Source organism: Canis lupus, chromosome X (genome assembly GCF_011100685.1).
Source record: "Canis lupus familiaris isolate Mischka breed German Shepherd chromosome X, alternate assembly UU_Cfam_GSD_1.0, whole genome shotgun sequence".
Classification (NCBI taxonomy): domain Eukaryota; kingdom Metazoa; phylum Chordata; class Mammalia; order Carnivora; family Canidae; genus Canis; species Canis lupus.
In genome coordinates this window covers 19,522,585-19,550,180 of record NC_049260.1, presented here as the reverse complement: position 1 = coordinate 19,550,180, position 27,596 = coordinate 19,522,585, and the positions used below count along the sequence as shown (strand labels likewise).

At 40.5% G+C, this 27,596-nt stretch overlaps 2 protein-coding genes across 4 annotated transcripts in view; one reads left to right on the top strand and one right to left on the bottom strand.

Moving 5' to 3' along the window:
* Positions 1–2,398: 2,398 nt before the first annotated feature.
* On the bottom strand, positions 2,399–5,416 carry SAT1 (spermidine/spermine N1-acetyltransferase 1). The gene is made up of 6 exons (XM_038587084.1): positions 5,156–5,416; positions 4,888–4,939; positions 4,714–4,797; positions 3,208–3,309; positions 3,074–3,114; positions 2,399–2,928 (listed from the first exon to the last, which is right to left on the bottom strand). Exons 1-6 carry the CDS (start codon positions 5,219–5,221, stop codon positions 2,758–2,760), a joined length of 516 nt encoding a protein of 171 aa, XP_038443012.1. The 5' UTR covers positions 5,222–5,416; the 3' UTR covers positions 2,399–2,757.
* Positions 5,417–5,959: 543 nt separating this feature from the next.
* The window catches only part of ACOT9 (acyl-CoA thioesterase 9), a 65,190-nt gene continuing 43,553 nt past the window's right edge, over positions 5,960–27,596 (top strand). The window contains exons 1-4 of one of the 3 annotated variants that reach the window (XM_038587077.1): positions 5,960–6,036; positions 9,397–9,477; positions 17,093–17,198; positions 20,779–21,197. In XM_038587077.1, coding sequence (XP_038443005.1) covers positions 21,142–21,197 — 56 coding nt within the window. In that variant the 5' untranslated portion in view covers positions 5,960–6,036; positions 9,397–9,477; positions 17,093–17,198; positions 20,779–21,141. Of the gene's footprint in view, positions 6,037–9,396; positions 9,478–17,092; positions 17,199–20,778; positions 21,198–27,596 lie in introns of those variants that run through there. The other 2 variants (XM_038587080.1, XM_038587078.1) reach the window with 2 other exon arrangements.

Sequence of the window (27,596 nt, the reverse complement as noted above, 5' to 3'; positions counted from 1 at the left end):
ACACACACAGAGAGAGAGAGAGAGAGAGAGAGAGGCAGAGGGAGAAGCAGGCTCCCGGCAGGGAGCCCGATGTGGGACTCGATCCCAGGATCCTGGGATCACAACCTGAGTGGAAGGCAGACGCTCAACCGCTGAGCCACCCAGATGTCCTGCTTCTGCCTTTTTGTGTAAAGTCTACTTTCTTTCCCTGGAGAGGCTGCCCTGTGGAATCCAAGCAGCTGATGATCTTAGGCTCTGGTTTGGACAGTGACAGACCACAGCTCTACTCTCAACCCCGTGGCAGGATTAGTAGCAGGATGTCATAAGCCTGTACACAGACAAACCCAGCTACTTCCCATTTTAATAGTTTCAGAAATTTTGATTTTATAAGTTTTTTGAGGAACATAATACACTTAGCAAATAGTTGTTTTAGAACACACACACACACACACAGAGGAAAAACCCTGAAATATCCTATGTGATATAATTGGCAAGTCCTTAGGTCCAAAATACTCTTCTTCCCAAGTGATTATGTCAGGCATAATATTTTAGTAAAATAGTAATTTTAAAGTTATCCTTTTTTTAAAAAAAAGATTTTATTTATTCATGAGACACACACACACAGAGGCAGAGACACAGGCAGAGGGAGAAGGAGGCTCCACGCAGGAAGCCTGACATGAGACTCGATCCCGGGTCTCCAGGATCAGGCCCTGGGCTGAAAGCGGCACTAAACCACCGAGCCACCCGGGCTGACCTAAAGTTATCTTTACAGGAAGCTATCTTTCTCCCCACTTTCTGGTTTTACCATTGTCTTCTATTTCCTTTCATAAAATTTCCCAGAACACGTTTTCTTACTTGCCTAAGGATTTCAAGCTTTACAGATTTGTTTTACGGTTTAGGTTTTCAAGAGGTGTCATTGCAATTCAGCTAAGCATTCAGTGGGCTGATACTGTGGTGCATCAGCTTCTGTATTTTAAACGTGAGGGGCTTCTTGAGAGTGGACATGACCTTCATAAAAGCTTCCATGTGACAACACTGGATTTTTAGGCTAAACTCTTAAGAAGAACGAGAAAACAAAGAGTTATATTGTAACTCGGTTGGTTAATCTAATTTATTCACGTATTTAACCACAGTCAGCATGTAAGTGTTTTCCTCAAAGAGGCCCACTTTCCACAACACAGTCTTCAAAATGCCTTCTTTCCCCACAAGGCTCTCTGTGTTTTAATTAACCCTTTTTATGTTTGCCAGCTTCTCTCTCCTAGTTACTTATCATCCCAGCAGGACCGTGGACTCTGGAAACTTTTCATAGCATGTTCTCTGAGCCACCAATAAATCCCAAAGCTCTCTTGTATTCAGTAGTACAGTACAGGATCCCACTGGTTTAGGGAAGGCAGAACAGACATTTAGGAAGACAGAACAGATACCAAAACAAGGAATGCTGGGCGATAGCCCCCTTTCACTGAGCAGCTTAGTATTTCTTTCCTGGAGAACACAGAAAGAGAGGGATCATTGTTTTTCAGGTATCTGATGAGTTGGGAAACGTTAATTTTGGAAATCAGCACAGTGGTTCTTATTAATTACCATTTTCTTTATTATGGGAATTGCTGGGTTTAGGAATCTAGCTCAATGTAATGAGTAATAAAAGGAGGTAACAGGGGTGCGAGTGTACAACCTTTGACTTTGGAGTTGTGAGTTCAAGCCCCATGTTGGGTGTAGAGATTACTGAAAAGTACAACTATTTTTTTATTAAAGACGTAATATTTATCTAAGACTATCTCTTTCTCATGCCCCTTCATAGTTTCATTTTTAGTTCTGGAGAAAGCTTTTGTTTACCACCCTGTTTGAAGCACTATTGGTTTTTCCACAGAGGAGCCCATTGTGGTACTACAGTACCATAGACTGGCCCTCCAAATAAACTAATTTCCCTGACTGGTACCTGAACCTGCCTCTAACCTTTTTATTTGCACATTTCCTGTTAAAAAGTTGGTTCATGCCTGCCTGATTAGCAAAGTGATCCACTTTCCCTTCAAATAGCATTTTGTATGGGATGAGGCTGTTGTGGGAAAGATGTGTGCCCCCTTCCATTCCCAGTGATTGAGAATTCCATCTCCGCCTTTCACTTGGTTAACAAATGGGCTTCACTTTCTAACCTGGTGCTCAGCTCTTGAAAATTCTGTCAGGTGAAGCATACAGTGTCACCAGTGTAGTCATTTTGCATGCTGCTTCCTAGAAAACCATGGAATTCAACTGGCTTCTTTCTAGACTTTGAGAACAAACAGCTCATGACCACTTTAAATTGGGTTAAAAATGGGCTGTAAACAATTTTAAGGTTATCAAGTTAATGTTTCTTGGCCATTTTTACTTTGCATTCAACAGCAAGAAAAATGTCTCGAGAAATAAAGATTAGTCAAAATGCGTATACCAATTAAATCAAAGGGCAGTTTATTAAAAAAGAATCAAAACAGAAACTCTAAGTACCAGTGTGTACATTGTACACATTTAAATGACTCACAAGAATGAAGTTTTTTTCATATACATTAAGATCATACCACCTTGTTTATCAAAAGATGTTCAAGGAGAAATCTGACTCCAAACTGCATACAAGATTGCCATCTTCAACAGACCGCATTTCAAACATGCAACAACGCCACTGGTAATAAAGCTTTGGAATGGGTGTTCATTCTATTATTTGACTACAAACAGGATAGAAAGCAAGATCAGTTGAGAACTTAATCTAAAATAGAATGGAAGCTGTCATCGTCTGCACCGGCACACGCCTTACTCCTCTGCTGCCATTTTTAGCAAGTACTCCTTGTCGATCTTGAAGAGTCTCCATCCCTCTTCGCTGGACAGGTCAGAAGCACCTCTTCTTTTGTAGAAGTTGATAGATGGTTCATTCCATTCTGCTACCAAGAAGTGCATGCTGCTGCAGCGACATTTCATCGCAACCTATTATAAGGGAGAGTAAAACAAACTCAGTGACATTTCACCTGCTTTCCAAGACCCAAATCTGTTCCAGTCATTAAAATAATTCAGTAACCCTTACAAATCTGGAAACCAAACCCCCTGCCCCTCCCCCCAAACCAAGACGTACCTGGCTTAGGTTCTTCAGAATTTCTGATCCTATGCCAAAGCCTAAAAGAAAGAGAAGTACCATTTAAAAAGTCATCTTCAGGATGTTAAGTCCTGGTTTCTCTTTAGGGCATCTCCTCCTAAACTCAGCCATACCTCTATAATCACTCATTACGAAGAAGTCCTCAAGATACAACAGTTTGCCAATCCATGGATCATAGGTAAAGTAGTACATGGCAAAACCCACAACACTGTGTCCTGTAATAAGAATATCACATGAGATGTGAACGAAAAGCAACCCATAAAAGTTGTAGCTGCAAAATCAGAAGCCTATCATAGGTTTTAGAAAATAAACATGCATGTATTATAGAAGTAAGTAGGCACTGAAACGGGACTGTCTCCTGATTTTTATGCTAGTGCAGTCCAGGCCACTTTTGGATGATCTCACTGTTCTCAGGACATGTATTTGCAAAAAGCACACATTAGAGCTAGCTGAAGCGAGGCTAAAATCATGGGACTGGCCACTCTGCGATCTGCTGGATCTCACACCCCAGGAAGTGAGACTTTCATTACTTGCCAGAGCAAAACTGCTGTAGTCTTAAACTAAACACACACATTATTCACATCCTATTGATATATTGGTATGTTGACTTGGGAATAAGTCGGGTTTACACGGCAGTTCAGAATAGTAAATATTTGTAGATTAGAAACTCTGCTTCCTTAAGGTCAGGACATCAGGCCATCAAAAGTGTAACGTTTAATTTCAGAACTTGCCTTCCAATTCAGATTTTCAATTTGCTCTCCCCAGTTTTAAGCCAGAAGAAGCAGAGGTACCCAGAAATAGCTCTTATGTAACATCCACATACCTCCAAAAAGTACCTCATCCCTTATGTTTTCCGTTCATTTCTTCTAGCTTGGGGAAGAGACTTAAGAAAAAAGTGAAGCACCCACCCAAACAACTTCCCCTTTTAGCTCTGTCTTCTGACCAGTCAACAGGGACCAGCAAAAAAAAAAAAAATAAAACAATCTGACTCCCTATAAAAATAGGGTGTCTATAATTTCAAATGGAGGCAAAGGTTTCAAATTAAACTTTCTAGCCATTTTATAGTCCTTTGCAAACACAGGAAGAGAGTACACTGGAGTTTCTGATCTACCGTGTTTTAAGTGTGTGATAATAGGACCTTACCTCATTTATCATGATCATCTACTTTATTGTGTAAAGGATCTTTTAGTTACCTCCCCGCCCATCCATGTACACGGAAGGGCCATGTACATGGCGAAGCTAGAGACTGTAACCTGAAGATTGGGACAAATTAAAGAAAAAAATGTGATTTAACACAATTACAAAAAAGGTTACGTTAGGGTCAAACAAGAACTGAATTACAATAAATGACATTATACCTAACCCTTCCAGGTCTCCACAGCATTCTGATACTTACTTAAACAGCTCTTTCAACCCGCCCTATTATTATGTGCAGGACATCTATTTTCTTTTTCCTCAGTAGTTTGAACACTGGCTATTATTTCTGGCCAATTTCTCAGTAACTTTGGCCTGCGTTGTCAGTGGTTCTACACAACAGACACTCTATGTTTTATACAACACTTGGTGTTTGGCTTCTGGAAGCGGGGGGGGGGGGGGGGGGGGGGGGGGGGCGGCGTTACCTTCCGGAGACTGGTGCTCCTTGGGCACTTCTGCAACCAGGCAGTGGTAGAAAGGGTGCTCTCCGAAACCATCCTCTAGTAGATCTGCAAGAAGGGGCATCGGGGACAGTGATGGCCTCGGTGAAGATGCCAAGTACCAGACACCCTTCCCCCGCCCTGGTACAGTCGCGTTACCTTTTTCAGTTAACATTACTTGCTCTTCCATGTATTCGTATTTAGCCAGTTCCTGGGGCGATGCACACGGGAGAAAGGGAGAGAGGGAGAAAACTAAGTGAGGCCCTGGCCCAGGCAGCTCAGAGGGAACGGGGTGGGCGGGGCGGCGATTCGTTCCCAGAATCGAGCGGCCCGGCTGAAGCTGGGGGGAGCGGGCGGACAAAGGGGAACCCGCCGGAGCGGCTCCCCACTTTCCCCCTCCCCAGGGGCGGCCCGGGCCTCCCGCTACCTTGATCAGCCGCAGGATGTCACTGCAGTCGGCGGCGGTGGCCGGGCGGATCACGAATTTAGCCATTTTCGTCTTTTGCTTTTCTTCCCTTTGCGGACCAGGCCCCTGTACTTGAACAGTAGTAGGAGGTGGTTCCTCATTCGTCTCCCCGGAGCGTCCTCTTCCCAGTCAGGCTGGCACCATGACCCGGCGGACCTCGGCGAGCAACGAGCACGTCGGCCAGACTGCGACCAGAACGGCGCGCTTTAGCGGCCGCCGGGTCCCGCTTTTTAGGGCCAAGTAGCCCCGCCTCCGGGCGTGAGGCGGAGGCAGCTCGTCCAATGAGGCCGCGACCGCCCCCCTCTTCCGGGCGCCTCCCCCTCTTCCGGGCTTCCGTGTGAACCCGGCGGGCGCAGGCGCGGGCGCGGGCGGGGGCGCGGGCGGGGGCGCGGGAGGGGCGAGGCGCGCCGCGGGCTTCTCTCGGGGCGCCCTCTCGCGGCGCCTCTCGACGCCTTCCCGGAAACCCGACTTTCTAGCTTGTGCGTCACCCGGTCACCTTTGCGAAAGGAAAAGAGTAGTTCCTCTTGTGAACCCGGGCCGGTGACCTTGCCGTTTCTCCCTTGGCCGGAGGGGAGTGGAACTCAGGAGAACCTGCCTTGGGCAACGTGAGGATGAGAGCAGCGGTTCTCTAAAGTGTGCTGTGGGGGACCCTGCAGATCCCAGGGTCCTTTCAGGGAGTCTGTGTCAAAACGAGTTTCATAATAATAGTGAGGCGTCACTGCCCCTTTTCATTCTTGTGGGAATTTTCCAGAGGCGACCTGATGTGTGTGTGTGAAGTCACTGCTCTGATGACTAACGTAATGCGTGCTTGTATATTCTTGTGTTTTCTACAGTTTCCTAAGGTAAACTATTTGGATTCCTCAATAATTTTTCTCTCATACTTGTAATTTTTAGAGTTAGCACAGCGTTCTTTCCTAATTTTCTTTCCTTCTTATTCTTTGTTAAATCTCTGACCTTCCTTGTGGAAACGCTCTCCTGCCTGACGGGCACTTTTCACAATTTCCTTCAGTACAGAAAAACTTTCTGCGTTGGTTGTCTAAATATGTCTTCAATTCATCTTGAAGGATTTCTTTCACTGTTTATAGAGTTTGGGGTTGGATGTTATTTTCTTTCAGTGTAGTGGTGATGTCAGGTTACCTTCTGGCTTCCATCGCTGTTGAAAGTTGATGTAATCCCTACTTGCTCCATTCTCTGTGCTGCTTTCCCCCCCTTTTCTTTAACTTTTCATTTTCAAATGATCACAGATTTACAGAATGTGTGATGACATTGCTCTGGTGACTAAAGGGATGTGTGCTTGTGTATTCTTATGTTTCATAGAATTTTCAAAGATACGCTTTTTGGATTCTTCAGTAATTTTTAAATGTCCTGAGAACAAAATGTTTCAGAACGGTTGAATTAGAGTATAGCTCTTTTTCAGTTGTTCCCACTGGAACAAGTGTTCTGGCCTCTTGCAGATACAGTTTTTGTTTTACAACCCACCTTCCCAGACAGAGGCCCTGGGGGCTTGCTTTGGCCACTCTGCCTGGATTCCAGGAGGAGCCAAAGCATAAAAGGGGCTCACAGGTTTCTCAGTGTGGAATGAGAGGTGGACTATCACCAGATGACCACAAACATTCAACAATTGTTTCTCTGCATTTGTTAGCAATATCCTGTATGTAAAAAAGAAAGCAAAAGTAGGCTCTTTGTTGCCCTTCCCACCCTCTGGAGATGTTATGCATGGTGAGTCATCTGGGAGTTTATGAAATGTCTTTCTCAAAGATCTTTAAAAATAGCATTGATTTGCATCTACCTAAGCCACGTTAGGTTGTGTCTTTCCTGACACCATGATACATGGATGACCATTCATACTCCCTTCTCTCTACTCTGTTTGGATCTAACTTGTGGGAGGAACTATGAGAGCATGTTACCTGTGTGATTACTGATAACGTAAATTAGACCCTCCATAACTAAGCACTAGTGATAGCTGCCTTGTTGAAGCAATAGCAAGGCTGTTTTCAGTTTGGGTTGCATAGTTTTTTCAGAATAATGATTGTTTTGTTAAAATTTATTTCACTTTTTTCTACGTATTCTATATTCCCAGTTTTAATTTCATGCTTTTATGAAAACAGAAATTGCGGGCAGCCCCGGTGGCGCAGCGGTTTAGCGCCGCCTGCAGCCCAGGGCGTGATCCTGGAGACCCTGGATGAGTCCCACGTCGGGCTCTCTGCATGGAGCCTGCTTCTACCTCTGCCTCTGTCTCTGCCTCTCATTCTCTCTGTGTCTCTATCAATAAATACATAAAAAATCTTAAAAAAAAAGAAAACAGAAATTGCTTCTTATGGCAAGAAGAGCCGTTTCTTCGTATGATTTTATTTTTTAAGTAATCTCTCCACCTAACCTGGAGCTTGAACTCACAATCCTGAGACCAAGAGTCACACGCTCTACCAACTGAGCGAGCCGGGTGCCGCAAGAAGAGCCTATCCTGGAAAGTGGATGGCTAAACAAAAACAACAACAACAACAAAAAAAAAACAAAAAAAAATCAACCCATTGTGACTGTATTTGTGTACATGTAGAGGCTTAGAACCATAAAAAATTTGAATTTTCTTATGGTGGTGAACCATGTTAGGCTTTTCCATCATCGGGGATACATACATTGGATAACCAACATCACTCTTGATACAGGAATTTATATTTAAAACTGCAGAAAAAGGGATTAAGTGGAAAACTTTGATTTGGTTAATGAATCAACAAGAACTTACTGAGTCTTGTGCTAGGTACTTGGGAGTGGATTAAGTCTGGAAACCAGCCCTCAGGGCATACAGTTTACTTTTAGAGATGTGTGTGTATGTAGTTTACTACAACAGAGTTTAAGCTTTGTGAGAAAGAGAATTCCTATAAAACTAAGGAGGTCTTGGTACAGGTGGAGTGGGAGGAAGGGAAACCACCAAGGCATGTTGTGGGTGTTTTATATTCATTGTCTCATTTGATCTTTACAACTGTCTTGTGAAATAGGTGATGTTAGCTCCATCTTTATGGCTGAGAAAATTGGAAGCTCTGAAGGGTTACAAAACTGTCAAAGCTAGGAAGTGACAGAGCTAGGAAAGGAGAAATTATGTTGATTTCCATGCCAAAGTGAAGCTGTCCAACCTGCCCTGTTAAACTATTATGGAAGGTGTCAGGGTTTTCTACTTATAAAGGTAATAGATATTTATTAAGAAAATTGGAGAATGGCAGAAATACAAAAAGTTCATAAAAATAATCCTGTTAGGTTGATTTCCTTCCAGTCTTTTTTTCTATGTACATATACATACAGGGCTGATACTCAGTAGGTGTATACAGTGTAGTAGATTTTAAATGGCCACAAATTCATTGCAGCTCCTCTCATCAAGAGGTAGAGTCTATTTCCCCATTCCTTGAATCTGGACTGGCTTTGTGACTTGCCTTGACCAATAGAATGCTGTAGAAGTGGTGATGTATAACTTCTAAGCAACACCTCAAAAGGTCTTAAAGATTCTGCTCATGCCCTCTTGGAGCACTGCTGCCACCATATGAGGAAACTTGAGTTAGCCTCCTTGAGGAGGAAAGACCTCATGAAGGGACGCCTGGGTGGCTCAGTGGTTGAGCCTCTGCCTTTGGCTCAGGACGTGATCCTGGGATCTGGGATCGAGTACCGCATTGGGCTCCTTGCAAGGAGCCTGCTTCTCCTTCTGCCTGTGTCTCTGCCTATCTCTCTGTGTGTCTCTCATAAATAAATAAATAGATAAATAAATAAAATCAATCTTAAAGAAAAAGACTTCATGAAGAGTAGGGTCCAGCTGGTAGCCAGCACCAACTGCAAGATATGTAAGTGAGGCCATCTTGGGCCATCCAATCCCAATTGAGCTGTCAGGTGTTTGTAGTCATACCAGTGACTCGAGGCAAAACCAACAGAATAACCACCTAGCTGATCTCAGGCCACATCAACTCAAAGAATCATGAGCCAATAAAATGGCTGTTTTAAGCTACTAAGTTTTGGGGGTAGTTTGTTATACAGCAAAGGCTAACAAACTAGATGCCATTTTGGTTGTTTACATCTGGCTTCCATTCTGATTGGTTGTAGTGTCCATTCTGACTGGTTTTTGCTTTTTTGTTATACCTTTAAAAATATTTTAAAAATTACCTCTATGTGTATGCATGTAATGATAACATTGGTATCCTATAACTATAATTTCTATCTTTCAGAGCAGTGTGGTGGCTGCTTAGCTACTACAGCTTTGGAATTGAATGCCCCATCTGTGTGACCATGTCATCTACTTAACCTTGGTAAGTCACCATTTCTATGTCTATGATGAGTAAATAAGAATATCCTTAATATAGTTAGTTGTTGTGAGGATTAAATGAGGTAATACGGGATCCCTGGGTGGCGCAGCGGTTTGGCGCCTGCCTTTGGCCCAGGGCGCGATCCTGGAGACCCGGGATCGAATCCCACGTCGCGCTCCCGGTGCATGGAGCCTGCTTCTCCCTCTGCCTGTGTCTCTGCCTCTCTCTCTCTCTCTCTCTCTCTCTGTGTGTGACTGTCATAAATAAAAAAAAATGAGGTAATACGTGTAAAGTACTCAGCATAGCACCTGGCCTGTTAGCTTTATTACTATTAATATTTGTGGTGTATTTTTCCATGTCATTAGGTATTTTTAAATTTTTAAAAAACTGTAATAGCTTCTTAGAGTTCAATTCTGTGGAGTTTATTACCATTCTCTTGTTGAAGATTTAGATTTTTTCAATGATAATGCTTTGATGAACATCTTTCTGTCCAAATTTGGCCCAGGTTTCTGAGTGTTTCCTTGGGAAGATTCCTGGAAGTGCTAGGTGAGCAGGGATGTAATTTTGTTGATGTGAAGCCAGAGAAACACTGAATTCAGGTCCTCATTACATGAAAGTATAATTTGAGATAACTCTCCAGCTATGCTTGCTCTAGCTCAAACGAGATAAATTTTGATAACATCTGACATCTGTATTACACAGGTTATAATACTTGGGATAGACTAGTGTTTGGGTCTTCCCCCGAGGGGGTCTTCTTCCTATGTGTGGGTGACACCCTTTGGGAATGATCAATAAAAACAGCCAGCCCCAGGAAAACACCCTGTTTTGGGCCAAGATTTTTTTCTCTATCATTTTTCTTTATTTGAGAAATCATACATTAGGACCTGGAAATCTGTTTCATCTTTAGGGGTGGACCACCAAAAGTGTGAGACTTCTCTTTGTAAATGTAAAGTATTACGTTACTTTAGGCTGCAGTCAAGAGGCTGATCAGTAATAAGTAAGATATTAATCAGGCCTCCTGTTTGCAAGTAATGGTATCTGATTCTAACTAGTTTAGGCAAAAGAGGAACTCACTGCTCACCACAGGGAGCATGGGTATGACTGGAACTAGGACTTCATGGTATAGTCTGAAATAAACTGAACAAGAGGAAAGGTAAGGGCTTGTAATGGATGGCTAGTTGTTTCCCAGAAAAGCATTTCCTGCTTTTGAAAAATTATTTTCCCCCTACACACAAATAGATGGTTCTTGGTGGTAATAGGGGGGCTGCCAATCAGAGTGTGCCACCTGCTTTGTCAATATTGTGTTCCAAGCCATGCCAATCAGTGTCTTTTCTCATTGGCACCAAGAAAGTCCTTTCTTTTCTGCTGGCACATCTGGAAAGTTGTGGAGGTCTGAGACAATGACTTTGACCTGCCATGGAAGACTAACCACATTTGAGTTTCTGGCTCAGCATGGCCACAGATGGGATGGATGGCCTGTATGCTTCCAATTACCCCTATTGCCTACTTTTGTCCATCTCACAGCACACCCCACCCCTAGCTACTTCCACTTTATACACTTGTAAGGAAAAAGGGAACCAAAAGGTCAGAAAGTCTCCATTCTCCTGGCTTGACAAGAAGTGGGGATAAGAATCTCTTTGGTCAAAGACAGATCAGGAGTGGTAGATATTGTTTGGAAACATGCAGAAATAGGGGTGATCATATTTGAAATCCCATGGATATGCCCAGTTCTGCTCATTTCTGACCATTGCCATAAAGAATGCCTATAACAAACCAAAGAATGAGAGGTTGTATCATTAGACTGAGACAGAGACATATTCATGTTATAACAAGTTATCCCATACATATCCCTATGTATTTATAAGATGAAATCTATAAATTTATTATCCTAGTCTAAACCTATCCCAGGCTGTTACTATTGTACTCCATGGGGCTCTCACTGAAGATCATAAAGAATTATGGTAGAGAGACCCTGAGACCCTGGGGTTGAACTTTAAGACATGTGACCATGACTTTTTCCCCTCTTCTTGGCAATTGTGTTAAATCTGTAGAAAATACCTCCTGGAAACCAGCAGATGTATAAGCTGAGTGACTTTCAGGCAAAGACATGAATATATTCCAAGTCTCTGAATGTTTATAACTTAAGACTGGTCTTGTTGGCCCAAGGGCCATTAGTATCCACCATGAGCCCTTTTTATTTAGGGTTCCACAGGAGCAAGGCAGTTATTTGGAAGCAAGTTTTTTATACCATCCCTTTTGTATTGGTTGTCTTTTGCCACATAACAAATGACCACAAACATAGTGGCTTAAATTACATACATTTATTATTGCAGTTTCTGTAGGTTGGGAGTCCAGGCATGGCTTATCTGGTTCCTCTACTCAAGGCATCAGCCAGGCTGCATTCTCATGTGGGAGTATGGCCAAAGAAGAATCCACTTGCGAGCTCCAGTTGTTGGCACTGGTAGAATTCATTTCCTCGACTAACTATGTTGGCTTCTTTCTGGCTGTTGGTTGAGGCCACCTGTGGTTTCTAGAAGCTGCCTGCAGTTCCTTATCACATGGGCTCACCCAGTATGGCTGTTTACTTCATCAAGCCAGCAAGGAGAGTCTACAGAGTAGTCTGCTAGCAAGATAGTCTTTTCTTTTAATTGTGAAAAAAACCCACATAAAATTTACCAACTCAACCATTTTTAACCATTTGTGCAATACCGTAGTGTTAGCTATATGCGTATTGTATAACAAATCTCTAGCAATTTTTCATCTTGCAAATAATAGTATTACCTATACAGTCTCTGTTTCTGCAGGTTGTTTCTTTGGGCTCCCTCTTTGCTTACAGTGTCCCCCTTAATATTTCTTGTAGAGCTGATCTGGTGGTCATGTATTCTTTTAGTTTCTGTCTATCCTGGAAGCTCTTTATCTCTCCTTCTATTCTGAATGACAGCCTTGCTAGATAAAGTAGTTTGGGCTGCATGTTTTTCTCATTTAGTACCCTGAATATATCATGCCAGGCTTTTCTGGCCTGCCAGTTCTCTGTGGATAGGTCTGCTGTTAATCTGATATTTCTCTCCATGTAAGTTAGGAATCTCTTGTCTCGAGCTGCTTTTAGTATTTTCCTTTTATCTCTGAAATTTCCAAGCTTCACTATTATGTGTCAAGGTGTTGATTGTTTTTTTGTTGATTTGGGGGGGGGGTTTCCTTCCCATCACTTGGATATGTATGCCTGTTTCCTTCCCTAGATTAGGGAAGTTCTCCTCTTTGATTTGTTCAAACATACTTTCTGGTCCTCTCTTTCTCTCTATGTCTCTGGAATCCCAATAAGGTGAATATTATTCTTTCTCAAACTATCAGTTAATTCCTGAAGTCTCTCCTCATGGGCTCTTAGTTGTTTTTCTCTCTTTTCCTCAGCTTCCTTCCTTTCCATCAACTTGTCTTCTACATCACTCACTTTCTCTTCTGCCTCATTAATCCTAGCTGTTAGAGTATCCAGTTTAGACTGCATCTAAGTTAAGGTATTTATAATTTCGGCCTGATTAGATCTCAATTTTGCAGTAAGAGAATCTCTAGAGTCTTTTATGCTTTTTTCAAGAGCCACCAGTAATTTTATAATTGTAATCCTGTATTGTATCAGTGACATCTTACTTAAATCCATATCCATTACATCTGTAGCAGAGAGTATTACTTCTGGTTCTTTCTTTTGTGGTGAATTCTTCCTTCTAGTCATTTTGTCCAGTGCAGAATGGCTGTATGAGTGAACAGAGTCAAAAATATCAACCATGACCTAAGTAAAATACACCGTAGACAATTATGAAGAGATCAGGGACCAGTCATAAAAGAAAAAGAATTTTAAAAAGACCATGAAAGTGAAAAACAAATTTAAAAAAATGAAAAATTTAAAAAGGGAGGGGAAGGAGAGAATATAGTCTCACAGAGTAGACCAAGACAGTGATCCTCTTGGTTCTGAGTGTATTTTGGTCTATATGTTAGAACGTACTAAATTCCAAATTTATATTAAAAAAGCAAAACTTATATAGAGAAACAACAGCAACAACAAAAACAAAAACAAGAAGACAAAAGAGGGGGGTGAGATGGGAAAGAAGAGAGAATATAGTCTCACAGAGTGGACTAACATGGTGTTTCATTTGGTTCTGAGTATATTTTGGTCCATATGTTAGAAGGTACTAAATTCCAAAACTATAAAACAAAACAAAACAAGACAACCCCCCCAAAAAAAACATATATCTACAAAACTTAAATTGTATACATTGGAAGAAAGGAAGCCAAAAATGAAGACTATCTATGACTTGTAATTGTAAAAATCTGAAAGTCAAAAAGGAAAAAACTTAAAAATGAAGAGTTGATAAAATATTGTAGTTAAAACAAGAAAAGAGAAAAAACGTTGGAAATTTTTAACCTGAAAGATAGACGAATCATAAGGCAAACCCCTTGAGTTCTATATATTATTTTCCCTCAGTCTTGGAGCTTTCCAGTGCTGTTTGATCAGTAAACTCGCTGTTCCCCTGTTCTTCCAGCTGGTATTCTGGGGGAGGAGCCTACTGCACTGATTCTCAGGTGTCTGTGCCTGGGCAGAGATGCCCCGCCCCTTGCCAGATGGCAGGGTTCAGTGTAAGTTGTTTGCCCTATTAGGCATTTGTTCCTTGGAGTCTCACCTCTCCAGGGTAAAAGGAGGGGAAAAAATGGTGGTGGCCAGATCTCCAGCCCTGGAGACAAGAGCTCTGCCCATGTACCGAACTGTAGTCTCTCAGTGGACACTGACTTAGATCCTCCTGTGGGCAGGCATGGGGGAACAGATTCCTACAATTTGAAGGGTGCTGGTCAGTGGCAGGGCTTTTGCTGTCTTGTGTGCTCACTGGCTCTGCCTCTCCCGGAGGAACGGAGTACAGCCCGCTTCTCTCCACTGCCAGGCCCTGGGACGTTCACCCACTTGAGTGCGCATGTGTTCCACTTGGATGCCCGTGGAGGGTGGCTGCGTTCCAGTCCTTTAATGGGACATAGGACAACATCGTTCCCCCAATCCGACTGCGGCTTGTGGTTTATGGCACAAGTTGAGCTTTTTCCCAAGCACCCCTGTTCTTTGTGTCTGCGGGAATATTGAGACCTCACTGCCCCTCCTGCGATTCTGTGCTATTTCCCCATTGAGCACTTTTCAGGCAAGGAAGACTCTCAGGAGCAGATTTCTAAAGTTTCCGATTGTGCACTGTACTGCTTTCCTGAAGCAGCTTACAAAGGCTCCCTCTCCATGCCATTTTATACTCTGATAATCCCCTCCCTTTCTTTTCTGCACACTCCTACCTTGTAAGAGGTGATCACTTTTCTCTCTGTAGTATTCCAGCTGTTCTGAGTTTAAAGACTTTAGATACCTCATATAAGGGAATCATACATTGTATTTTTGTGACTGGCTTATTTCACTTAGCATAATGTCTTCAAGGTTTATCCATGTTGTAGCTTATTATAAGACTTCTTTTAAAAAGTTGAATAGTAATCCATTGTATGTATATACCACATTTCTTTTTTTCTATGCAAAGTTTCACAAATTTTATTATTTATTTTTTTTCAATTTATTTATTTATGATAGTCACAGAGAGAGAGGCAGAGACACAGGCAGAGGGAGAAGCAGGCTCCATGCACCGGGAGCCCGACGTGGGATTCGATCCCCGGTCTCCAGGATCGCGCCCTGGGCCAAAGGCAGGCGCCAAACCGCTGCGCCACCCAGGGATCCCACAAATTTTATTTTTTAAAGTCTTCATTTAAATTCCAGTTTGTTGGGACACCTGGGTGGCTCAGCAGTTGAGCGTCTGCCTTCAGCTCAGGGCATGATCCTGGGGTCCGGGATCGAGTCCCGCATCAGGCTCCTTGCGAGGAGCTTGCTTCTGCCTCTGCCTATGTCTGCCTCTCTCTCTGTGTCTCTCATGAATAAATAAATCTTTTTAAAAATTCCAATTTGTTAACCTACAGTGTAATATTAATTTCAGGTGTACAATATAGTGATTCAACATTTCCATACATCACTTGGTGCTCATCATGACAAGTGCACTCCTTAGTCCCCCTCACCTATTTCACTGAACCTATCCATCCACCGCCCCTCTGGTAACCTTCAGTTTGTTCTCTACACTTAAGAGTCTGTGTTTTGTTTTGTTTTGTCTCTTTCTCTCTCTTTTCCCTCTTTGCTCATTTGTTTTGTTTCTTAAATTCCACATATGAGTACAATCATATCATATGCCACATTTCTCTATCCATCTATCCATTGAGGGACATTTAGGTTGCTTCCATCTTCTGGCTTTTTTTTTTATAAACTAGAAGATAGGTTTATTTAATTTTTTGTATATATATATTTTTAAAGATTTTATTTATTTATTCTTGAGAGACACACAGAGAGAGAGGGAGGCAGAGACATAGAGAGAGAAGCAGGCTCCATGCAGGGAGCCTGATGTGGGACTGGATCCTGGGACTCCAGGACCATGCCCTGGGCCGAAGGCAGGGACTAAACTGCTGAGCCATCCAGGGATCCCCTTTTTTTGGTATATTTTTTTTTATTGGAGTTCGATTTGCCGACATATAGCATAACACCCAGTGCTCATCCCGTCAAGTGCCCCCCTCAGTGCCCGTGATCCAGTCACCCCATCCTCCCGTTCGCCTCCCCTTCCACTACCCCTTGTTCATTTCTCAGAGTTAGGAGTCTCTCATGTTTTGTCACCCTCACTGATATTTCCCACTCATTTTCTCTCCTTTCCCCTTTATTTCCTTTCACTATTTTTTATATTCCCCAATGAATGAGACCATATAATGTTTGTCCTTCTCCGATTGACTTACTTCACTCAGCATAATACCCTCCAGTTCTATCCACGTTGAAGCAAATGGTGGGTATTTGTCGTTTCTAATGGCTGCTGGCTCTTATGAATAATGGTACAGTGAACATAGGTGTGCAAATATCTTTTCAAGATCCCATTTTCAATTCTGTAGGATCTATACTCAGAAATGGTATTGCTAGATCATATGGTCTATTTTTTAATTTTGGGGGAACCTGTACACCGTTTTCCATAGAGGCTGCATCATTTTACATTCCCACCAACAGTACATGAGGGTTCTCTTTTCTCCATATCTGTACCAGCGCTTGTTATTTTCTGGGTTTAACTTTTGTTTTTGGATTTTTTTTTGAGTGGGGGTAGTGGTCATCCTAAAAGGTGGGAGGTGATAGGTCACTGTGATTTTGATTTGCGGTTCTCTGATAATTAGTGACATTGAACATCTTTTCATATGTTTGTTGGCCATTTTTATATCTTCATTGAAAAAATGTCCATATAAGTTCTTTGGCCATTTTTAAAGTTTATTTGTTTTTTATGGATGAGCTGTATGAGTTCTTTCTGTATTCTGTATATTAACCTTTTATCAGATAGACGATTTGCTAATATTTTCTCCCATTCCTTAGGTTGCCTTTTCACTCTTTTGATTGTTTCCTTTGATATACAGAGGTTTTTAAGTTTGATGTAGTCCCATTTGTCTAGTTTTGCTTTTGTTGCCTGTCAAGAGAGGGTTTTCCATAATGTAAGATAATCATGGGAATGACACCTCATCATCCTTACTATATTTTCTTGATTCAAAGCAAGTCACAGGTGCTGCCTATATACAAGCGGAGAGGATCACACAAAAGCGTAAACAACTGGAGACAGGATCATGGAGGTCACCTTGAGGTCTGTCTGCACTTAAAGGTCAGTAAAAGCCTGTTTTTAAATTTAACATCTAACAAACATCTATTAAGGTCTGTTTCCTCCCATGCACTGTGCTTGGGGAATATGAAATAAACGTGGCCTAGTCCCTGCTCTCCAGCGGATTATAGTTAAACATTACAGGTTGTAGTTATGGATGGAAAGGATCCAGCCTCCTAGACAAAAGGGACAGAACAATCAGAACTGAGGGGGCAGCTACACAGTTTATCACCCATCCAGTGTCGCCTACCTCCTCTAGGCAACCCTCTCTCTCTCCCCTTCTGAAGTCCTGTCTGAAGGGAAGACGACTGCCCAGCTCTCAGTGCAGGGATCAAGGCTTTAACCCCTTACAAATACTCAGGAAACCTGCAAAGTGCAGTCAGCCATCCTTAAGTCTCCAAAAGTATCAGCTCTTTGAATCTGGGTATGGAGGTTACTCAGGAAGATCATAGGAAATAATTGCCTGTTAGTACACAAAGTATAAGACACCCCCTCTTTTCCCTATGGCCCCTGGGTACATGCGATAGATTTTCAAGTTCAGAATCCAGTTTACTAATCTTTGTACCATTCATAAACTGGCAATTAAGTGTTAACTGTGAATCCAGGAAAATAGAGGATACTTCAAAGAAGGAAGGGCAAGGGAGTGAACTCCACCCAAGCAGCGTCTGTCTGACCTGAGGAACAAGGAACAGATCCATGGTCTGGACCTGATGTGAGCAGATATTGGGCATATTCTGCTAGAGACAACAGAGGTTATTACCTGAGAACTTATTCTGGAGGTAGAGGATAAGAGGGTGAGTCATTCCTTTTGAAGAGATGATGGAAGTAGGAGAAAGGGTACAAGAAGATCAAAAGGGGACCCAGAACCATAGAATCGAGAGAACTGTTTATATATATATATATATATATATATATATATATATATATAATATTGTATAATATATTATATATAAAATATATACATAATATATGTTTAAAATATTTTATTTATTTATTCAGAGAGACACACAGAGAGAGGCAGAGACATAGGCAGAGGGAGAAGCAGAGTCTGCAGGAGCCTGACATGGGATTCGATTCCAGGACCCTGGGATCACAACCTGAACCAAAGGCAGATGCTCAATCACTGAGCCACCTATGTGTCCCAGAACTGTAATATATTTTAAGGTCTCCTTAAAAGATTAATTATAGGAGGGTGCTATAGGAGAGGAAGAAATGATACATGCAACTAGCATTTCTTAGTGCCTATTGTGCATGGCATGCCTTACTTGGCATTTTACAGATGTGATTTCATTTAGTCTTAATTACTATATATTATAATTCATTTTTAAATATATATTCTGTTTTGTCATCTAGATTTTATTAAATTAAAAAGGTATTTGTTGTTATTCTAAAAAAATGGTTCATTATGGATTTCTATTCCATAGCTTCAGGGAAAACTGGGAATGAAATCAGCCACTTAAATAAAGCTAGCCTAGATGAATATAATCTGGAATAATAAGGTTTTTTTTTTCTTTAAAGCTTTCCAGCCTCACTGTTGAGATTTCTGTCACCACAGAAACATAGAATGATAGTGAGTCACTAGTACCAGTTTCTCATCTAATAGCTAAGAAACTGAAGCCCAGAGAGGGTAAAGTAGTTGTCTAAGGTCACACAGCTAGAAGGTGGCAGAGTCAGAAATACAGCTGAGGTCTCCTGATTCTAAGTCAAGAGATCTTTTACTATATCTCATAGATATTATGGCAAAAATAGAAAACTACAAAACAGCTAGTATATAAAATACTGTCCTAAGGCTGGAGTTCAGGCAGAAAACTGTGAACATTCCATACATTTGGTCCACTTCTCACAAATTAAGTTTCATTAGCACATGGCTTGTTTTAATACAGTAAAGAATGCTTGGTCTTGACAGTTCCAGTCTCCTCAATTTCTTCCTTTTCCTAAGCCTTCCTCCTCTGCCACGTGCCCTTGCCCCCGTCCCAAGGATGGGACAGATAAGTAGGACTCTACAATATGGATCAGGAGTACCTACAGCCTGAGTGAGACAAGTAAACAGTCAGCTCACTAGGAGATCCATGCCACCTAAGAGGCTGCAAGCAGTTACTCCAATCCAGACTTCTTGACAGGAGAGTTCCAGAGGCCACAGGACTTTGTGTTCATGGAGGATTCCCTTCTGAACATCTTGTCAGTGAATCTGGGACATGGCAATATCATCACTCTGTCTGAGACAAGCACTATCCCAGTACTTTGAAAATGGTCCATAGCTCTTCATTCATATTATTCCCTTATAGATAGTGTACACGCTCAATCATGTGACAGGAGGAGTGGGTTTTTCCATCTAAGCAAGTGACTTAGAGAATGCCAGCCTATTGACATGAAGCCAAAGGATAGTTGACTCAGTAAGTACTTTTTTTTAAAAAAAGTTTATTTATTTTTAGTAATCTTTACACCCAACATGTGGCTTAAACTCATAACCCTGAGATCAAGAGTTACATGCTTCTCCAGCTGAGCCAGTGATGCGCCCCGCAGGAAGTCCTTTTTAGAAGATGGAGCTGAATGCACTGTGTGGCAGCTAAAGCAGGAAGTTTTGAGGCCAGGCAGACCTAGAGGCAAATTCCAGTTACCAGCTGTGTGATTTTGGAGGTTCTTGAATCTCAGTGTGCTTATCTGTAACATGGAGTTAGATAGTTTCCTCCTCCTATAGTTGTAAATATTAAATAATGTTATCAAAACCCTTCATAGAGTGCTTAGAATATAGTAGGTACCCTCTATATGTTAATTCCTTTCTGTCTAGCTGGTGATATAAGAAATATAATAATTTTTGAATTAGGAATAATAACTATGAATGGTTCAATAAGGAGAGAGAAGGATTTATCTCTAACCCTATTTTTATCCTGCCCTTATGCAGGATCATTCTCTTATTTGTTGCCCTTTATCATGAAGCTTTGACCTTCCTCATGAATAATAATTGTGTAGTAATTCTGTTAACATTTGCCAACCAACAAGGCCTGCCCCAGTGGTCATAGAATCAGGAATCATTATAGAGGTTGGGCAGTCAGTATTGTAATCCTTATTATACTCTGCCTGGAGTGTTTTATCTGCCTGGCCAGATATCATGTTGACAAGGTCCAATCCAGAACACATCCCCAGGATAAATTATTTACAGCTCTGTCTCACTTTAGAAGTGGACCTCATCCACAACCCGATTAATATTCAACTATAAACCATACCTGGAGATTTTTTAAAAAAAGAAACAGCTTAGTGAAAATAGGAGAAAATGTTGAAAAGGCCATTATGCAAAACATACTAATTCACACAACTTTTTTCCTTTCTCCTTTTTACAGGTATTTTACAGTTATGCCACATAGAGGGAAATTATGCAATTACAGTGTTTAGAATCTGATCAGGACAGCAGACAGAACAATTTCCCAAACTTTCTTTTCAGTACCTGGTTTCTGAAGCCATGGTTAAAAAGAAGAAGCTGCTTAGGAGCTGCGAATAGTGGTTAAGCACTCTTCATTTACCTTTAACAACATGTTAAGAATGAAACACAGTGTACAATTTTGTAATTATCTTGTTCAACTTCCAGATTATTCTGAATCTGCTGAAAATTCTCTTCAACATATCAAGAATCCCAGTGAACCACAAGCAGCATAAACACAAACCTCATCAAGGCACTATAGAATTAAATTTATGAAAACCAGTGATAAAGAGAAAATCTTGAAGATGAGATTAATCATTGGTATGTCATCAAAAATAATGCACACCAGAAGATGGTGGAATGTCTTTAAAGTATTACAAGAAAAACACTGTCAACCTAGAATTTTGTATCCAATGAAAATGCTCTTCAAAGATGAAGGCAAAATAAGGACATTTCAGTTGAGCCAAAGCCAAGAGAATTCATCACTAGTGAACTTCTACTACAAGGAATGCTAAATGAAGTGTTTTAGGCATGAAGGAAAAGGATACTAGATGGACCCATGAATTACACAAAAGAATGGTAAATATGTGAGTAATATAACAGACATTTTTCTTATTTTTAATATCTTTAAAAGAGAGAGAACTACTTAAAGTACAAATAAAAACAGTATATTATGGGATTTATAACATTTATAGAGGTAGAATGTATGAGCACAATAGCAGAAAGAATAGAGGAGATAGGATGCAAGTATATCATTAAGAGATTCTTACATTGTGTGTTAAATGCTGTAACATTCAAAGGTAGATGGTGATAAGTTAAAGATGCATATTGTAAAGCTTAGAGCAATTGCTGAAAAAATTTAAAAGGTGTGGGTAATTTGTCAATAGAGGAGATAAGAGGGACTCAAAACATAATCCAAAGGAAGACGAGAAAAGAGGGGAAAAGGAACAAAGAATAAATAGGACAAATGGAAATATAGGACTACTGTTGTTCCTCTGTTAGGTAAGAAACCACCTCTTGAAACTGGAATAAGATAAAGAATAAGTAAATGAACATAGTATCCAAACTCCCACAAATGGAATTCTAATAGCTTTTGTTGATGATAGCATCAATTGTATTCTGATTCTTTCAACAATGAAATCAATTATTTATCTCAATAAAAGAGATTATTTTGATTCAGAAATGCCTGCAACCTCGCACAAGTTGGAAAGATTTGGAAGAAGTAACAGATCAGGGAAAGGAGTGCTGGGAAAGCAGACCTGAGGTATTCAGTGCTGTGACAGTTGAAGTGGTTGCATGATTAGGGTAGTGGAATTAGAAATGAGAGAAGTTAGGGTAGCCTCTGAAAGTGAAACTTGAAATCAAGTAGAGATATGCAAACTATATCCCAGACCAATTAATATTTGACTATAAACTAATTGAATGAATTAACACACCTAAAGAGTGGTGGTATATTTTATAATGAACCTGATCATTGTATCAGTTAGGAATACTTTTAACTACAGCTAACAGAATAACCTATTTATAGTGGATTAAGTCCTAAACTTTATTTTATTTTTTTTATTTTTTTATTTTTTTCCTCTAAATTTAAATTTAATTTAGTTTAATTTAAATTTTAGTTAGTTAACATATAGTGTAATATTGGTTTCAGGAATAGAATTCAGTGATTCATCACTTACATACAACACACAATACTCATCATAACAAGTGCCCTCCTTAATATCCATCACCCTAAATGGGTGCCCATTCTCCACAAACTTCCCTCCATCAGACAACAAATGTTGGAGAGGATATAGAGAAAGGGGAACCCTCTTGCACTGTTGGTGGGAATGTGAACTGGTACAGCCACTCTGGAAAACTGTGTGGAGGTTCCTCAAAGAGTTATAAATAGATCTGCCCCATGACTCAGGGATTGCACTACTGAGTATTTACTCCAAAGATACAGATGCAGGGAAATGCTGGGACACCTGCACCCCAATGTTTATAGCAACAATGTCCACAATAGCCAAACTGTGGAAGGAGCCTCGGTGTCCACTGACAGATGAATGGATAAAGAAGATGTGGTCTGTATATACAATGGAATATTACTCAGCCATTAGAAACGACGAATACGGGGATCCCTGGGTGGCTCAGCGGTTTAGCGCCTGCCTTTGGCCCAGGGTGCGATCCTGGAGTCCCGGGATCGAGTCCCGCGTCTGGCTCCCGGTGTGGAGCCTGTTTCTCCCTCCTCCTGTGTCTCTGCCTCTCTCTCTCTCTCTTTCTCTCTCTCTCTCTCTCTCTCTCTCTCTCTGTCATAAATAAATAGATGAATATGGAGGGTATTATGCTGAGTGAAGTAAGTCAGTCGGAGAAGGAGAATCATTATATGGTTTCACTCATACAGGGAATATAAGAAATAGTGAAAGGGATTATAGGGGGAAGGAGGGAAAATGAGTGGAAAATATCAGAGAGGGTGACAAAACACGAGAGACTCCCTAACTCTGGGAAACGAACAAGGGGTGGTGGAAGGGGAGGTGGGCAGGGAGATGGGGTGACTGGGTGATGGGCATTGAGGGGGGCACCTGATGGAATAAGCACTGGGTGTTATGCTATATGTTGGCAAATCGAACTTTAATAAAAAATATATATTTTATATATATTATAAAATTATAATATATAAAATATATATTGTATATTATATATATATAAAATAAAAAAAACTTCCCTCCATCAACCTTCAGTTTGTTCTCTATAGTTGAGTCTCTTATGGTTTACTTCCCTCTCTTTTTTCCCCTTTCCTGTATGTTCATCTGTTTTGTTTCCTAAATTCCACAGATGAGTGAAATCATATTTGTATTTCTCTGTCTTAATTGGTTTAGCATAATGCATTCTAGCTCCATCCACATTATTACAAATAGCAAGATTTCATTCTTTTTGATGGCTGAGTAATATTCATATATATATATATGTATATATATCTCACATTTTCTTTAACGATTCATCAATCGATAGACACTGATGGGTTTTTTCCGTAGTTTGGCTATCATTGATAGTGGTGCTATAAACATTGGGGTGCATGTACCCCTTCGAATCTGTATTTTTGTATCCTTTGGGTAAATACCTAGTAGTGCAATTGCTGGATCACAGGGTAGTTCTATTTTTAATTTTTTTTTTTAAAATTTATTTACTCATGAGAGATGCAGAGAGAGAGGCAGAGTCATAGGCAGAGGAGAAGCAGGCTCCTTGCAGTGATCCTGATGCGGAACTTGATCCCAGGACTCCAGGATCACAACCTGAGCCAAATGCAGATGTTCAACTACTGAGCCACCCAGGCATCTCTATTTTTTTTTTTTTGGCATCTCTATTTTTAACTTTTTGAGGAACCTCCATATTGTTCCACAGTCGGGCTGCATCAGTTTGTACTCCTACTAACAGTGTAAGAGGGTTCATCTTTCTCCATATCCTCCCCAACATCTGTTGTTAGGTGTTATCATAGTTTTGATTTGTATTTACCTGATAATGAGTGATGTTGAACATCTTCTCATGTGTCTGTTAGCCATCTGGATGTCTTCTTTGGACAAATGTCTATTCATGACTTCTGCCCATTTTTAAATTGGATTATTTGTCTTTTAGATGTTAAGTTTGGTAAGTTCTTCATAGATTTTGGATGCTAACCCTTTATCAGATATGTCATTTGCAGATACCTTCTCCCATTCTATAGGCTGCCTGCTAGTTTTATTGATTGTTTCCTTTGCTGTGTAGAAACTTTTTATCTTGATGAAGTCAAGTTCATTTTTCCTTTTGTTTCCCTTGCCTCCAGAGACCTGTCTAGAAAGAAGTTGCTATAGCTGAGGTCAAAGAATTTGCTGCCTGTGTTCTCTTCTAGGATTTTGATGGTTTCCGGTCTCACATTTAGGTCTTTCATCCATTTTGAATTTATTTTTGTGTGTGGTGTAAGAAAGTGGTCCAGTTTCATTCTTCTGCATGTTACTGTCCAGTTTTCCTGACACCATTTGTTGAAGAAACTTTCTTTTTCCCATTGGATATTTTTTTTCCTGCTTCATCAAAGATTAGTTGACCATAATGTTGAGGGCCCATTTCTGGGCTTTCTGTTTTGCTCCATTGATCTATGTGTCTGTTTTTGTGCCAGTACCATACCATCTTGATGACTACAGCTTTGTAATATAGCTTGAAATCCAGAATCGTGATGCCACCATTTTTTTTTCCAGTGTTGCTATAGCTATTCAGGATCTTTTGTGCTTCCATAGAAATTTTAGGGTTGTTTGTTCTAGGTCTGTGAACAATGCTATTAGTATTTTGATAGGGATTGCATTAAATGTGTAGATTGCTTTGGGTAATATAGACATTTAACAATGTTTGTTCTTCTAATCCATGAGCTTGGAATTTTTTCCCATTTCCTTGTGTTCTCTTCAATTTCTTTTTATAAGTGTTCTGTAGTTTTCAGAGTACAGATCTTATACCTCTTTGCTTAGGTTTATTCCTAGGTATCTTACTGTTTTTGGTGAAATTGTAAATGGGATAGACTCTTTAATTTCTTTTTCTGCTGCTTCATTATTGGTGTATAGAAATGCAACAGATATCTGTACATTGATTTTATATCCTGTAACTTTTTGGAATTTATATATTAGTTTTAGCAATTTTTTGGTGGAGTCTTTGGATTTTCTGCATAGAGTATCATATTATCTGCAAATAATGAAAGTTTAACTTCTTTCTTGCCTATTTGGATGCCTTTTATTTCTTTTTGTTGTCTGATTGCTAAGGCTAAGACTTCTAGTACTATGTTAAATAGTAATGATAAGAATGGACATCCCTGTCTTGTTCCTGATCATAGAGGAAAAGCTCTCAGTTTTTCCCCATTGAGGATGATATTAATTGTGGGTCTTTCATATATGACTTTTATGATGTTGAGATATGTTCCATATATACCTACTTTGTTGAAGGTTTTTATCAAGAATGGATACGGGGGCAGCCCGGGTGGCTCAGAGGTTTGGCGCTGCCTTCAGCCCAGGGTGTGATCCCGGAGACCCGGGATCGAGTCCCATGTTGGGCTCCCTGCATGGAGCCTGCTTCTCCCTCTGCCTGTGTCTCTGCCTCTCTCTCTCTCTCTCTATGTCTATCATAAATAAATAAATAGATAAATAAATCTTTAAAAAAAAAAGAAAGGATTCTCTCTCTCCTCTCCCTCTGCCCCTCCCCCCACTCACATACATGCACACTCTCATTCTCGCTCTCAAATAAACAAATCTTTAAAAAATATATATTATGTATAATATATATTATGTAATATATTATATTATTATATATTATATATATATTAATGTAATATATCATGTTGATTTAAAAATTTTTTTTTATTTATTTATGATAGTCACAGAGATAGGCAGAGACACAGGCAGAGGGAGAAGCAGGCTCCATGCACCAGGAGCCCGATGTGGGATTCAATCCTGGGTCTCCAGGATCGTGCCCTGGGCCAAAGGCAGGCACCAAACCCCTGCGCCACCCAGGGATCCCTAAATCATGTTGATTTATTTGTGAATATTCAACTACCCCTGCAGCCCAGGAATAAATTCCACTTGGTCATGTTGAATAATTTTTTTAATGTACTGTTGGATTTGATTTGTTAGTATATTTTTGAGAATTTTTGCAGCCATGTTCATCAGGATTATTGGCCTTTAATTCTCCTATTTAGTGGGGTCTTTGTTTTTGTTTTTGTTTTTAAATATTTATTTATTTATTCATTCAGAGAGAGCAAGAGAGAGGCAGAGACACAGGCAGAGGGAGAAGCAGGCTCCACGCAGGAAGCCCGACGCGGGACTCGATCCCGGGTCTCCAAGATCACACCCCGGGCTGCAGGTGGCGCTAAACCGCTGCACCACCAGGGCTGCCCGGGGCCTTTGGTTTTGGAATCAAGGTAATGCTGGCCTTGTAGAATGAATTTGGAAGTTTTCCTCCCATTTTTAGTTTATGGAACAGTTTGAGAAGAATAGGCATTAACTATTCTTTAAATGTCTGGCAGAGGGGTGCCTGGGTGGCACAGTTGGTTAAAGTACCCAACTCTTGGTTTTGGCTCAGGTCTGATATCAGAATCATGAGATCAAGCCCTGCGTCAGGCTCTGTGCTCAGTAGGAAGTCTCCTTGAGTTCTCTCTCCCTTTTCCCCTTCCCCCTGCGAGCGCGCGCTCTCTCTCTCTCTCTCTCTAATTAATTAATTAATTAAGGAAGTGAATATCTGCTAGAATTCCCCTGGGAAGCTATCTGGCCCTGGACTTTTGTTTGTTGGGATATTTTTGATTACTGATTCAATTTCCTTGCTGGTTATGGATCTGTTCAAATTTTCTATTTCTTCCTGTTTCAGTTTTGGTAATATATATGTTTCTAGGAATTTATCCATTTCTTCTAGGTTTTCCAATATGTTGGCATATAGTTTCTCATAATATTCACTTGTAATTCTATTTCTGTGGTGTTGGTTGTGATCTCTCCTCTCTCATTCATGATTTTATTTATTTAGTCCTTTTCTTTTTGGTATGTCTGACTAGGGGTTTATCAATTTTATTAGTAATTCTTTCAAAGAACCAGCTCTTAGTTTTGTTGATCTGTTCTATTTTTTTGTTTGTTTGTTTCTGTATCATTTATTTCTGCTCTAATTTTTATAATTTCCCTTCTTCTGCTGGTTTTAGTCTTTATTTGCTGTTCCTTTTCTAGCTCCTTTTATGAATAACATTAGGTTATGTATTTGAGACTTTGCTTACTTCTTGAGGTAAGTCTGTATTGCAATATACTTCCCTCAGCCCTGCCTGTGCTACATCCTTTGGGAGGGGTTTTGGACTCTCGTGTTTTCATTTTCATTTGATTCCATGTATACTTTTAATTACTTCTTTAATCTCCTGGTTAACCTATTCATTTTTTAAATTAAGACTTATTTATTTATTTTAGAGGGAGGGGGCAGAAGGAGGAGAAAGAATCTTCAAGCAGACTCCCTGCTGAGTG

Coding starts and splice junctions, on each gene's coding strand:
- SAT1 (XM_038587084.1), bottom strand. CDS start 5,221: ATGGCTAAATTCGTGATCCGCCCGGCCACCGCCGCCGACTGCAGTGAC. Junction 4,940..5,155: donor ACATCCTGCGGCTGATCAAG/GTAGCGGGAGGC, acceptor GCATCGCCCCAG/GAACTGGCTAAATACGAATA. Junction 4,798..4,887: donor AGTAATGTTAACTGAAAAAG/GTAACGCGACTG, acceptor CCCTTCTTGCAG/ATCTACTAGAGGATGGTTTC.